At 40.7% G+C, this 14,707-nt stretch overlaps 1 protein-coding gene across 5 annotated transcripts in view; it reads right to left on the bottom strand.

The window, feature by feature from the left end:
- akap9 (A kinase (PRKA) anchor protein 9) overlaps positions 1 to 14,707 on the bottom strand; it is a 54,560-nt gene that overhangs the window by 23,632 nt on the left and 16,221 nt on the right. For all 5 annotated transcript variants that reach the window (XM_086194382.1, XM_086194386.1, XM_086194384.1 and 2 more), the window contains 12 exons: positions 13,363 to 13,510; positions 13,140 to 13,210; positions 12,931 to 13,054; positions 12,628 to 12,725; positions 11,826 to 11,931; positions 11,310 to 11,532; positions 9,866 to 9,917; positions 8,649 to 8,972; positions 8,163 to 8,438; positions 6,406 to 6,542; positions 5,382 to 5,542; positions 3,861 to 4,093 (listed from right to left, as the gene is read on the bottom strand). In XM_086194382.1, the coding sequence (XP_086050508.1) occupies positions 3,861 to 4,093; positions 5,382 to 5,542; positions 6,406 to 6,542; positions 8,163 to 8,438; positions 8,649 to 8,972; positions 9,866 to 9,917; positions 11,310 to 11,532; positions 11,826 to 11,931; positions 12,628 to 12,725; positions 12,931 to 13,054; positions 13,140 to 13,210; positions 13,363 to 13,510 (1,953 nt within the window). The remainder of the gene's footprint in view (positions 1 to 3,860; positions 4,094 to 5,381; positions 5,543 to 6,405; positions 6,543 to 8,162; positions 8,439 to 8,648; positions 8,973 to 9,865; positions 9,918 to 11,309; positions 11,533 to 11,825; positions 11,932 to 12,627; positions 12,726 to 12,930; positions 13,055 to 13,139; positions 13,211 to 13,362; positions 13,511 to 14,707) is intronic.

Below are 14,707 nucleotides of genomic sequence, written 5' to 3'. Positions count from 1 at the left end.
AACAACACGTTTGAAACAACATTTTGAGGCTCAGTTATATTTGAGCAGTGATTCTTCTGCAATGATGTAAGTGCTGAATATTCTCATTTACACCTTAATATCATCTTCAGCCATATTAAACAGCCCAATTGTAAAAAGAATTGTCACATATGTACTTTTAGTTGGGTTGTGTTCCATCCAAATGCCAGTACTCGCAGGATATATTTAAACAGTGCAAACATATCGAGAGTGGCTCGATACAGACGATATTAAAAATTCTTATCATGGATGATATAATATGTAACAGCCTGAAGAGACAAAACACAAAAAGTAAACTGTACATTATTTAAAGGCCAAATGTGGTTGTGTGACGGTATAACACAGTTAAATTAGGGCCATCTGAAGCAGATTTTCCTCACGAAGGAGCCATCAAATAAACGCAATAAACCCAGTGCACACTCGGTTACTTCACAATGAACTTCCAAAGATTTTCATGACTCTCTGAGCAAAGGTTGCCTTGTAACAGTATGAAAACCAGGAAGTGGTGATCCTGCCACATGGAAGTCATAAATATTTGACCCGCTGTTTTAAAATACAGCTCAGAATTGCTGCAGTGTGCTTATATGGAATGACATTTAACTTTCATCACATGAGCATGCAAGGACTAAATGTTCCTATAAAATATTAATCAGTAGCCGATGTTCTCCTCCTAATCTCTAGTCTGATGAAAATCTACAAACACATTCTCTTCGTATAATGTATCAGGTGTACACTTACTGTATAGGGAGGCGTGGGCAGGGAGATTTTAGAGATGACTTTAAGAAGGTGACCATTTTCTCTGTGACTGACATGCGAGATCTGGGTCTGCACCACCACGGCATTTTTCTCGTTCAAGGTGCTACAGAGAGGAAAAGGTCGAGGAAGTGGTACACGAGATTCCACCTCGTACACATCCTGGTCCTCCCCTTCCACCCACGTGAAGCTCTGTGCTTTTGAGTTCCAGTAAGAGCGGTAGGAATCCATAGTAAAGGATTGATGGATGACAACGAGGGGGTAGATTTTTCCAACTGTGTTTTGTTGTGTTGAAGCTTATTTTCTGGACTCATCAAAAAAAGTTTGCCACGATGTGTCAGGCTAATTTGAGCTTGCCATGCAACCGCAAAGAGGAAATAAGTCCACTGGGGAATGAAGAGATCAACGTTGTGAATCGCTCCAGGCAACAGTCTCTATGCGTTTACCTCGCACGCAAGAGGAGTAAACAACATTTGGACACTGCAACATTCACGTCATCTCAATCATATGCTGGCTGGTTGAGGTAGAACAAGCTTCAGGTGAACAGAAAGAACATGATCCAGCAATGGTGAGAATGTTTATGGCAGAAAAGAGGAAAAGTCCTACCAAAGCGTGTCATCCTTGGCAGCAGGGGGAAGTCATATTTATATTCATCTGCTCACAGGGCATTCCTGAGCATGAGTGTAGGAGGTTTATCAAGCCAAAAGCAGGCATTTCTCCTCGCAGTGTCCTCTTTAAAGATCTCCAACGCTCTCTCCGTAACCATATCATGCCTCTCGGTATGGTTCACATCCCTGCATCTGCTCCGGCTTGCTCTCTCTCTCTCTCTCTCTCTCTCTCTCTCTCTCCCCCACTCTCTGGAGATTCATTAACAATACTATATCGCCGTAGCAACAACAACCTCCAGGGAAGCCTCCCAGGGCCTCCTTTTTAATTGTTTAGTCCAAGCGACAGCCAGCAGAGGGTGAAATGACAGCGGTCAGATCTAAAGTTGCTCACGCTTCTCTTTTAATTTCCTCCTAGGATCACCGTCACTCCGTCTCCACGCATGCTCCTCTTGCTCATACCATCATCGCTCACTGTGACTGGATCTCTCTCCTGTCAGACGAGGTCTACTTACCTCCGGCATGCTAGTCATACAATTAGTCCACCCCCTTGCTTTAGAAAAAATAAAATAAAATCCAGGACCATTCTCACCACTCAAGAGAAGAGGATTCATTTAACTTCCTACATTGATCGACACAGAGGGAAACTGTTCTGGAAAAGTAGGAGGGAGGGTGGGAGGTGTGGCTTCAACCCTTACAGCCAGGTAGATTTGCAACCAGCTCAAACACACTCCCTCTCTGACTGCCATCCACACAAATACTCCACAGACAACACACACCCTTCCCACGAAAAAGTTGTCAAACCGGATTACCTCCTTACATAGCCTCTAGAATATAAAACCCCAAAACAATTAAAGCATTCTGACAAGCTGCCTCTTTGTCCCACCCACTGCGTCATCCTACACATGACTTCCACGTCTCACTGTGGCAAATCACCTGCAGATAATAGGAAGCGAGTGAACGAACACATTCCCCCGGAGCAAATAATTTACAGCAGGAGTTTAAGAAAGTGATTAACATTCCTGACTGGTTTGTTCCATCAATCACCGCTCACAGCGCTGCTTCACAGGGGACATGATGAACCAGCACGGCTGACTGATACTCGATCAATAGCAGCAGGGAGCAAACCATTAGAGGGTTTGTTGATTTCATGTTTATTGTGCTGATAACTGTGTGTACTTGATGTACATTGTATTGATGTAACATGCTCATCAAACTGTCGTGGTTCTGCAGTGACCGATGATTTCCATTACTATTTGATTAATTTATGAATTATTTGGGAGGTGCTTTAAAATGAACATCTCAGTTTGTCATTGACATGATACTTTATTTTTTTGTTTTCCAAAAATATGAAAATCTGCACATTTTTATATATTTTTTTCTAGCTGGAATTATCAATACTCCAGCATTTTTGTTGGTATAAATATATATACAGTAACTTATTTAAGTGGAGCGGAGTTAAGGGTATGTAGCAATTGTCATGATGACTGACAAAGTCAATAGGTTAGATTATCAACTGTTCAAGAATAGATGTTATTTCCTAAATGTGGTGAATTTAGCTTAAAAAAATGAACAGATTCAATATCCAACCAGCACACTAGAACAACTCTGACGCTTGGCTTGAAATTTCTCTTATGCTATTTTTAGAACGACAAGATAAAATCCATCTCAGCGTGAATAACACATGAATTTCAGCCAACGGGAGGAAGAGCTGTGCACTCGGTCACGGTAACACACTCAATGGCCTAGTTAGACTCACTCCTCTGACACAGCACATGGACTGCCTACGGGGAGGCGGACTTCTATCCAACTAGGCTACGATAGGCTGGCTGGGAGACAAAAGCTGCATGTAAATACGGCTCGTATCTATAGGCAACCGCTGGGAATGAGGCAGCTCTTTTGTGAGGAAATTCTAGACAGACCAACTTTGTTGCCGGCCACATTCTGCAGTCTCATCTCCATTATAGCAACAGAAGCCCACAGAGGGGGTTAACAGTGTTGAGTGTAGCTATTTAAATGTTTTGACAGCATCTCAATGTGTCGCTAGATCTTTCTGTTTATTGGTTTCTTTTTGGCGATGACAAACAGGATTGGTCATGCAGAACATCTTTGAAACCTCAATCCGCTTTGTTTCACTGTTTGAAAGGACTAAACTTGGGCTGTGTATTGAGTCTTCAAAGTTTTTGACTACAAAATGAAATGTGGTCTTGCTGACTCATCCCCTGATTAAATTATCCTAAATCCTCAGTTTTATCTCTGATCAGTTGAGCAGTTTAGCATATATTAAATTAAAACTTAAAACTTCTTCAGGGTTGTTTTCCTCCACTAGCCATTCCAGTTGCAGTTTACAGCCATTCAGCAATGACGCATAGGCGAATGTTTGATCCATAAACTAGTTTTGTACGCATATATCAGGTTAATAGGGCCTCTTAGCCACCAGAAAGGGTTGTATGTGTTCAGACTCCAGCAGTGTTTGGTATGTACCTGGATGCTGCTGTCTGTGATAGCCATCAGCATCTTCTCCAAAGCCGTCTGGAGTCTACTGCTGATGCCCATCAGACACTCCTCGTTCTCCAGCTGTGTGCCTGCCCCCTGAAGCAGGATGTCCATCAGTTGCTGGGATACCTCCAGGCCCTCATCTGTGTCCATCTCCTTGGACCACACACTCGCATCGTCGGTGCCGGTCTCACTGACGTGACAGCTTTCAGCGGAGTAACCTGTTGTGACCACATGAAGAGTAGAAATATACGACAACCATAAACCTGATGTTTGTTTTATGTTCACTCAGATGTTCCTAGTCTGAAATGTAGTAACTTCAGATGGGTAAACTTAGAGGCCTTTTCAATCACGTCAAATAAAGAAGAATTATCACCATGTGGTTTGTATTCACAGCAGAACAGGGATCAAAGCAGTGCCAAAACCATGATCATGATACAAGGTGCATACATCATCAGATAATTACACTGTCCTATGCCCTAAAGCAACCTCACATGACAAAATTAGCTTTCATTATTTAACGTGTAAACTCGTGTTCATATACTCGAGAGAAAATAGCAAAAGAAGGTGCAGGACAGATTTATGTAATAGATGTTGTTTCCTCAAATCATTACAGATTCAACTGTAAGACAATGTGTGACAAACCAGTTTAGAGGGGAGATTCTGCACTGAATCCACAGCAGCACTGTTGGAAAAGCAGTTTTGGATGTAACCGTCTGAGCCAGAATGAAGCTGGGGCATCACTGAATTTCCTAACATGAATTTCCTGTATTTACACTTTTTTTTTTTAAAAAAAGGAGAAAAATTAAGAGTCTGAAGCCCAACTCATAAGCATATAAACCATAATTTACATAAGCAGCTATAGTTTGTGTGATTCAATTCACCAAATTATAATGGATCAGTTTGTTAAAATTTGAATTTTTTTTTCCTCATCAGCGTTCACATAGGCAAAACATGCAGATATAATAACCTACTACTACACATTAGAATTAGAGGACTAAATGTCAACATGATTATTTTTGTGTGAGGGGATGGAATTTGATTTCAATGGTAGCTTTGGTTACAACTGTGTGCGTATCTCCAGTGTTGAAACTTAACAACAAACTTTGGTGACAGGGACACAGATTTGCTGTCCGAGCACGGAGGAGGTTAGTTTAGTTGCTAACAACAATCTTGCTGTGGCATGAATGAAATGTGATCCATGGACTCGTGAAATATCTGAAGTTCAAATCTCAAAAACAGATTGAAGACTTGAAACAGGGGAGGTTTATCTCACATCATACGCAGTTACGTCAATTGCCCAGCAAGGTTTGTCAAGTTTGTGAGCTGCATTATTTTCTATGTGACATACAATTACTCCTGGATATTTTGGGAGTCTGTTTCCTGTTCTTATCAAAGACTTTTACAGGAGCTTGAATCTACAGCTCACAACAGAAAAATGCTCAAGACGTTTTAGGTGAATGAGTTTTGAATCTGTTGCCCGATTGAGACAGACAGACATGTACTTGCCTGTAGCAAGTGAGTCTGGAGGTGTGGCCTGCTGCCCTCCACTGGAAGCTTCACGGAGACTCTTCATGTGGAGACCCATGGTTTCCTCCGCTGCTGCCGTAGTCTTCAGAACATCTGCCAGAGCCTGACTGAGCTTCTCGTTGGCCCTTTGCAAGAGGTTTCTGGAAAGCAACAGAATATTCAAAATTAACACAGACATTGACCCTCTGCACTAAGAAATCATGTGCAACAACCACATACCTCAAGAAAAACAACAAAATCTAAGCTTAAAACATTTGAAATTTCATCAAATTACATTACTTGTGTGTTGCTCAAAATCTGGCACTAATGGCAACCTGTTAAAAAAAAATCTTAAGAACTCTCCCCTTGTTAGTGCCACTTGGAAGCCATGATTAACCAACGTAGATAACTCAGATGAAAATTCCGTGAAAATTAAGTGGAACCTGTATATGATTGAAAGCACACAGCTCTTAGAGTATTTTTCCAGAACTGGTAACAATGTGTGGAATGGAAAAAAAATGTACATTGATTTTATACTTTGTTGTTGTTGTTTTTTTTTTTAAAAGAATGATCAAAGAAATTCTATTATCTTTAATGGTTTACAGCATCATAACCACTACAACTGTTGAGCTCTCCAAACTTTCAGCTGTATTTGTTTTGTTTTCACTGAGGTGCAGGCCTTTAAACTGCAGTACAAAACATGAACCAACTATAAGTACAACTGTAAAAGGAGAAAAAAACAACACCCAGAACCTGTTTGGGATTCAGAGATTAACAAATAAGAATTTCTTACATTTTCAGCCTTTGACAATGATACATATCAACCCCTGAAAATTGAGTCTAGTTTGGTTTAAACTGCAAATTAACATCAAGCTTCTTCTAAATGATGTTCAGAACTACCACAAACTAACTCAGTTCTTATGGATTAAGAATTTTTCGTTACGCACGGACCACAACAGCGATGTGTTAAACTGACAGTATGACATAATGGGATGGACCGTGAGAATGAGGTTTCTGTCACTACCTTTCATTGTCCTCCTCAAAGGGCTCGCCATCGTCCTTTGATGACAGTCTGCATTTACCAGTCTTCTTTATCCTTGGCCTTCCTGAGTCTTGCTCTTCCTCAACTTTATCCTGACTGCCTTCCTTCTTCTTTAAGGCCTGGACAGGCAGTAATGAGAACACAGACAGCAGTCCTGTCATTGTCAAGTTTCAGTTGGATAAATGAACAGCAGCAGACGACAGTGGTGTGTGTGTGTGACTGTTCAGTGAAAAAGAATTCAAATCAGCCACAGCAAGGCGCGCAAACACAAGCTGCCCTTACACCAGTGCACAGACACACACACAAAACAGAGACACACTTCAAACTCCCTCGGAGCTGAGAGAAACACTACTATCTTTGTGCTGCTATGGCAACAGGTGCACCTGAGGCACAGAGAACCAGAGGGGCTATAGCTCCACCTCCTGGGGAAACAGCAGAAAGTCTGCTTTACTGTGCAATACCAACACCAGGCTGATGAGAGCTGATGATGCGAGAAATACTGCTTCATAGTTCCCTTGAGGGACAGAAAACATACAGAACTGTTTGTGCAGCGGAGCAGAATAATAACAAACACAAGCCTGCCTTAGACCTTTAAGCGTTTTTAGTAATCTCTTATTTGAATCTATATCTGTGATATAATAATGACCAACAATGAATTGATACAATGCCTGAGTCTACTGACATGGTTCCAAAGAGCAATATATAAATACATATTTATTTATGGCTTCATCATAGGAATATGAAAAGCATTTAACTGTATAAAAATACACAGAGTACTCATATGAAATCTGCTGATTATTAAAACAAATTTAATGTAAATTGGAGACACCAAAACTCATTTGTTTGAGTTTTAACTTTGGAACTTGGATTGATCCAAATCTTTCAGATCTAGTAAACTTTAAAAACTAAAGCTACATGTCTGGATTTTTTTCTTTTTTTTTATCAACTACATCATCAAGTTGTAAACAAAGACATTTCTTCACACCTGATCTGAAGCTAAGGCCGTTTTTTTTTTTTTTTTTTAAACTACATCATCATTACCGTAGGACCACCTAAAAGTGTGTTGGAGCAATTCATCTCACAAAGAACACTGAACCTGACAGCCGCTGCTATGACACAGTTAAAACCTAATCATGCAAGAAATGGTTCGTGAAAGCCTGGCAGTCCCAGGGATTAGCTCCTCAAGGCTCGAGGAGAGCTTGAAAAAACATCCAAATGAAGAAAGCAGAGCTTGAAAAGTAGACGGACGACAAATCAAACAAACAGACCTATTTCAGAGACGCCAATCAATAAAAATACACAAATTAAAACCTCTGTGAGAGACACTTTTTTTTTTGCACTCCATGTTATAAGAGTTGGTGATAAGCTCCAGTCAAATTACTCAAAGTGTGAAAATAAAAGCACGCTGAGGAATGTGTGTTTCAAGAGAGCTGTGGATCTTGCTTTATGCTTTGCTTCTATGATACTTTTGAATCAGTGTCACATGTAAAGATTTTTTTAACGTAAAAACCAGATAAAGTTTCAGTTGGATTTTAATTTCATAGGCTAAATAACAGTGACACAAACCAGTTTCTGAAGCATATTGGAGGTAAAAACTCATTTTGGTTCAAGCATTTAGAACATTACAGTATTACACTTTTAATCGAATCAATGCAACAACTGCATTGCGACATATGAGAACTAATGACCCAGCAATAACGGACAGAGCACAACACGACAGCTCAGCTAGCAACACCAACCTGCTCGGGTCCTGATTTTTGCAGCTCCTCCTTTAATTTTTGGATCTCTACCTTCTTCTCCTCCAGCTCCCTTTTCAGTTGCTCCCTCTCCTCCACCACCTCCAGCCAGGCACTCGATGTGGGAGAAGCTCTGGGGGTCTGCTCCTCACTCTCCCTCTCATCCACATCCTCCTCATCTGACAAGGTCTGCATGGAGGCACTTGTCTGGCAGGCACGCTTGTTGAGTCGAGCCAGTTCTGTCTGTTGTGCAAACTCCACTGACATCTGAACTATGGCCTGTCAGAAAATATTAATTCAAATATAAAATGCTTCACGGGATGTAAGAGTGCTCATCCAATGTTATGAGCAATTTTGTAGTAAACTTAGGGAATAAGTTTGTGGATCTCCTTGTGTTTTTTGTGTTTACAGAGATGGATAAGTTCATCTATCTAACTTTTAAACTAGACACAAGAGCTGTATAAACATAGAAAATAAAAGATCATCCACCTTAGCGACTTCCTCCTCCACTTTCTGCCAGTGTCTCTTCTCTTCCAGGTAAACCTGCCTGGAAATGCTGGAGCCTTCAAAGGAGCTTCCAGCTCCGTCGATACCGTTGAGGTTATGCGCTTTATCTCCTCTCCTCTCCTGCTCGCTTTCTTCTCTCAGTCTCCTCAACTCGCTTCTGTGCTGTTCCTTGAGAGCAGCTACTTCTTGGACATACTTGTGGTAGAGTGCTTTCCTCAGCGCTTGCAGCTGCGCTGTCAAGCCAGCAGACCTCGAAGGCCACCGCAGCCCCACACCTCCCTCTGATAATTCCTCCTCACCGAAGTCCTGCTCAGAGAGAAGAGCACAGATTAGACAGTTCGGCACAGAAGCTACTAGCTAGGATTTGAAAAGTAATGTGAAGCATAGCAACAGTAGTTTGTTAGTAAATCAAAATTAGAAAGATATTTCTGAAATAAACAGGTCCATTATACTTGAGGAAAAAACCCTGCCTTTGACCACTAATAAGTACACATTCTGTTCCAGACACCCCTCCGGGTCGATAAAGCGATGTCTTGAAATTACTTTACAGCTACATTTTCTCCGAACACACTACCCCTCTATCTTGTGATGAATCCCTGACTTGTCTATCCCACCGTCGATCAGCTGCTCAACATTTCCAATCCAAACGCAAAACATATTAAAGTGTATCATCCCCATTTTTTTTTTTTTACTTTATTTCCCCTCTTGGTCCTCCCGTTCTTCTGCCAATCTCCTCGCTGATCCCTGCATGAGGATGTAAGAGCCACGAGCAAACCCGAGCTGTGGGAGTTTTGAGGTTTGGGTGAGCGAGAGTTACAAACTAAGAAAGAATGAACGCTGGAGTGACTTGAGTGAGGGACGGCGCAAACGGAGAGCAGTTCATTCACGCAAGACAGAATCCTCCTTTCATGCAGCCGCCAAGACGAGAGTACGTCCGTTCAGTTAAAGAGTAACACGCAATATAGTTGGATTACATAACTTCCAACCCTTTTAATCGTTCGATATAGGACAGTTCAGACTACTGCTTCTGGAGCAAAGGAGGGGATTTAGGGCACATAGAGCCTCAAGGCTACTACTGCCTCCCTCCCATCCACCAGCACTGTCACACCGTCTTAATGCGTGTACACGTTTCAGCTCATAGTAAGATGTAATGATGTGACATGGAAGATTTAGATGAGTGCAAAACGTAGCAACCAAACCTTTAGTTCCTCTCTGGGCTCCATTTTGCTCTCTGAGCTGGACTCTGGAACTCTGGTCACAACAAAAAAAAACAAAAACAAAAAAAGATTTTTTTTTTTTTTTAAAGTTATGAACTACAAACCAATATTAACTCTCATGTGTGGGCAAAAAATGTATTATAACCATTTCACAACTCAAATTGAATGTTAAGGGTTTAAAAAGTGCCCATAAGGCAGCTTATTATTTCTGACAAAATTAACCATAAATGTGCTCCAGTTTGCCTCCAACAATATACTGAGCTCTAATATGAGGGACATTATCACGCATACTTTCTAATCAAAACATGAATTAAAAATGTGCTGTTTTAAGAATACAACTACAATTACACATAGTTCTGTCACTAATGAAGAGCAACGATCCTGGTTAATTTACATAGTGTGATTTAAATGGGTAACATACAAAATTCTTATAATATACGGATATGATACCGTAACAATGTTGTATTATATTGAAACTGAAAGGTAATACTTGGTGTGAAGAAAATGACAACTCCTGACTTAAAAGTACACATCAAACTTTGGTTATCTGGTTTCATTTCACAATTCAGTGGTTCAATGTCTCACCACTGACCAGCACATTTGGGTCACTAGTAAAAAGTATGCACAATGTTGTCCGTCAGCAGGATTACGTAATTTTGACCAGGCTGATGTATCCTGGTGGATATTTTTGCTGTTTGAGAGCCCTGGAGGACTGCAGTATCTCAAGTTTAACAGTAGTATTAACATATTATACTATATTCTCATTGTGGACCTGAAACCTTCATCTCAACATTCGGAACGTTCTATTGTTCACACGGTCTCATTCTGCTGGTTTCCCAGCCATCACCACACTCAGGGAGCCATCTGGAATGCCTTTAATATTGTAGGTTAGTGGGCTAACAAAAGGCATCAATAATGCTTTAAGCAACCTGGTGAATATTTCATCAGTCAAGGCTTTGCTGTCAAATGAACTGGGTCAGGTACCTTTCACGTGATCTGCAGAGGAGCTGTCTTAAGAGCCCATATCTGCCACTTTACTAAGAGCAGGATGCATGAAGCCATTAATGATGGTCTGTAGATAATTCATCCATTATTTGTTTTAATTGACAAGATCCAAGCAATTGATACGCTGGACGAGCTATTTTTGTCACTTCTAACTACTTTCGAAATTGAGCAATTGTGGAGTACATTCATCAGTGCTTAAATGTTTGAATTTCGGGCGTAAGATAGCCACTAAATTATTATTGAAACTCAATTGGGAGACCAAACACAGTCTTCATTTACTGTAGGTGCTCTACATTTAAACTTTGAAAATGTAGCGTTTAATCATCTGGGAAGAGGAGCTTGATGCAAAAATACATCCACCTACATCTGAAAACATTTTTCATAAGTGTAAATATTAAAATTTGGTGTCCTGTGTTTTCACCTGTAGTCTGTGACCTCCTGCAGTCGCTGCTGCAGCACGAAGAGTTCGGTAGCATATCGCTCCTCTGTCTCGGTGGCCTGCTGCTGGTAGTGAGCTCGGAGATGCTCCATCTCTTGTCTGTGACTCTCCTCCAGATGGAGCTGCTTCTCCTGAGTCTGGGCCTTTAGCCTTTGTAACTCCAAAGAAAGGGAGGTAGACAGTGTACCAGTCTGCTCCACCGGATCTGACCAGCAAAGAGGTAAAATGACAAATTCAATATGTTCTGCTGGAGAGCATTTAAGATATGAATAAATTAGATGAAAATTCAATGAAAAACAGGATCTGCACAGTAGCAAATGGCCACAAGAAGGAGGAGTGGAAGAAAAGTTTGTTTTCTTTATTTCGAGGTTTAAAAAGGGAAAGCAGTGCATCTTTTTAGACAAACCATTAATTCTATAGATGTGGCTTGACAGTCATCAGTCAGCTTTAATCTTTTATGTCTTGCTTAGCAAAGGGAAGCCAAGTTTGACTCTTTACCTTTGCTTGCTGATTGGCTTAAGCTGGCAACCTGCACACGCAGCTCAGAGATTTCCTTCTCGCTGCTGCACTTCAGTTCATCAAAAGCCATCTGCAGTTCCACCATCTAGGAGACATGTTTCTGTTAGCACTGTAATCCTTTTTGTTTCTCAGAGTTTATCAGTGATGCACGGGTCGCAGAGGGACTAGTTCAGGTCAAAAAGTGACAAAGTAGCGTTATAAATAACTTACAGAAACTTTGCATGCAATAGGCTTTAGGTTAAAGGATTTCTCAACCATGTGCAATTGGTTAGGCTGGTCCACCTTCCACCTTCCCATCCACGCTCTGTCACTGATAATTACAGCCTGGTCTATTAGCTTATCGGCAGCGTCATCATTGATTTGCGATTGTGGTTTTGGTGAATTCATGTGTTACACAGTGATAATTGGCTATGTGGTATTTGTAGCTTCTGTGTGGATTAGAAGCCAAATTTCTTTTTTTGGTTAGAAAGAAGAGGCTGACATTACATAGAAGGTGCAACAAAAAAGTTAGCTGTGGGAGAGATACAGGTGGGTTATTGTGTCCAATGGCACATTATAGACTTTGCTATCTGCCTAAAACAACATTATCATTCATTCACAGCTCACTTTGCTGCAGTTCAGTTGTCTTTACCTGTCTGTCACTCCTTGTCACTCAATGATAAAAGGTACAAGTTCGCTGTTTGTGGGTTGGACTCAGTGACTGCATATTTTCATGGGTCAGCTGGATCTCTTAACATCTCCCGAATCACGCATCACTAAATTCTACACTCTCTCTCCTGACCTTGTTGCCATCCACTCTCAACAGAGCCTGGAGATGTGACAGTCGCTCATGTTCCTGCTCAATCTTCTCCTTCACCTCCCGAAGATCTCTGTAGAGCTCTAGGATAAGTGAAGCAAATACAATTACAGGAAACATTTTAATGAAGCAGAAGCTTGTGAAAGGGAGTTTTTTATTTTTTTGGAATGATTAAATATGGGGCTACATAGATATACACACAGTGCACAGTGCTACCTTCACCAGAAATATGTGTTGCATCATCTGAAATGCAGATTTTATACTGTTATATCTTTGAGAGAATATTACCTCTGGCTGCCAGTACAGTGGAGGTGGTTTCACTAGTTTCCGGTCTTTCCATGGTGGGAGGGAGCGACTGTGCCTCCACATCATCGCTCTCCAAAAACTCTTTACCAAACATCTTTCTAAAAGACTGAAGATAGACCAGAACTAAGGTTACAATCTGTGGTGATGTTACACAACTTCACACGCTACAACGGTTTGCCTCCAATAATCACCTGGATGATCTCACTACATTCTTCTGTCACAGCTTGTAACATGTTGTGGTATCTGGAGATTTTTGGCTCATCTGTGAACAAAAGACTGAAATGATTCATAACATCTCATAACACAGAACCAACATACAGACAGCTGAGTAGAATCCTGTCCTGATTTGATCCGTCATGAATGATAAATCAAAAGCATCGCATCACAAGAGCAAGCAGCTACACATCAGCTCACCCCGCACACCATGATCTTTCACATTCTGCAGCCTCAGCTCCAGAGAGCGGGTGCGGGTGTCCGTCTCTTCCTGTAGCAGCTCCAGCTGGGCGGCGTGGATCTGAGTCAGACTGATGCGCTGCGCCTCCAACTGCAGCCTGCACTCATCCTGACCACAGGAAAAAGTCAACATCTCATCAATATAGCTGGAATAGTCCACATGAATTTTCATCTATATATCTGATCTCACATTTGCCCTAAAAAAAAAACCAAAAAAACAGTACAACAATGAATGATCAAAAAAATAAAAGACAAAAATGTGTACAAAGTTATAACACACAATAATTATAAATGATAAATAGAATTTTTAAGCATCTCCTTGCTAATCAGAGGGGTTGAATTACAAATAATATATTCCTAGTCCTATACCTACAACAGGACAGTGGCACAAGACATTCGTGTTAAGGAGGTCCTCTATTATCACTTCTGTGACAGAAAACAAAAGGCCTGCCTCTCTTCTCTCTCTTCTCTCACTTTTCCATTATGCATTAGCACTAATTTGTTAAGGCGACACATTTATGGGATTGTGATTCTGCTACCTTTGATGTTTTTTAAAGTGCACTCAATAGGCTGTATTTAAAAAGGCTTTGTCAAGACAGTCCTGCTATCCACTATGTCTGACAATGAACTGGAGAGTCCTTTCAAATCTGAAACCAACCAGATGTTGCTGCTTCACATGCAGATGGCGGCTGAGATATGATGTGTCGGTGCAACAAACAGACACGCCAACAAAAATGTATCTACTTCCATCCTTTTCTATCTTTTCTATTTCATTTGTACAAAAGACCTTTTTATCGACCTTAAAACTGTTTCAAAGCAACGACTGAAAAGCAAACAGCAGAATGTAAGCTTTAGAGACATTTACAGTACACGCTCACTAATCTCTTCTATAGCTTCCTGACACACGACAGCTTCTGTGCAGCCACCTGTCTGGTGTCTGTTCACCTGACGAACAAGCTGAAGAATAATGTACTTTTTTCATATTTGTCAAAAATATTAACCCAGTTTAAATGAAAGACAAGATGTAGCATCAATTCCTGAGAGGGAACAGCGAGTCACTGCATAGTGAAATCGACATCTTAAAAAATTCACTACAATTCACAGTGAAAGGACTCTGAACATCAATATTGAGCTTTTGTATCATCTTTGTTAGAAGTTGATTGCTGTGTGTTTGTTTACAGAATCTTGTTCAAGAAAATGCTGTTTTCTTAAGTTCAGTGTACAAAATGTACAGACTGAAAACTAAACAACCATGCCATTGATTTATGGATTAATTTGAACATCACAGTCACATTTCAAACAACTT

This window comes from Aulostomus chinensis, chromosome 22, assembly GCF_037954235.1.
Source record: "Aulostomus chinensis isolate RoL2024-O1b breed Wild chromosome 22, RoL_Achi_v1.0, whole genome shotgun sequence".
NCBI classification, from domain to species: domain Eukaryota; kingdom Metazoa; phylum Chordata; class Actinopteri; order Syngnathiformes; family Aulostomidae; genus Aulostomus; species Aulostomus chinensis.
Note: the sequence above shows the minus strand (reverse complement) of the source record. Positions and strands in the feature narration are given on the sequence as shown.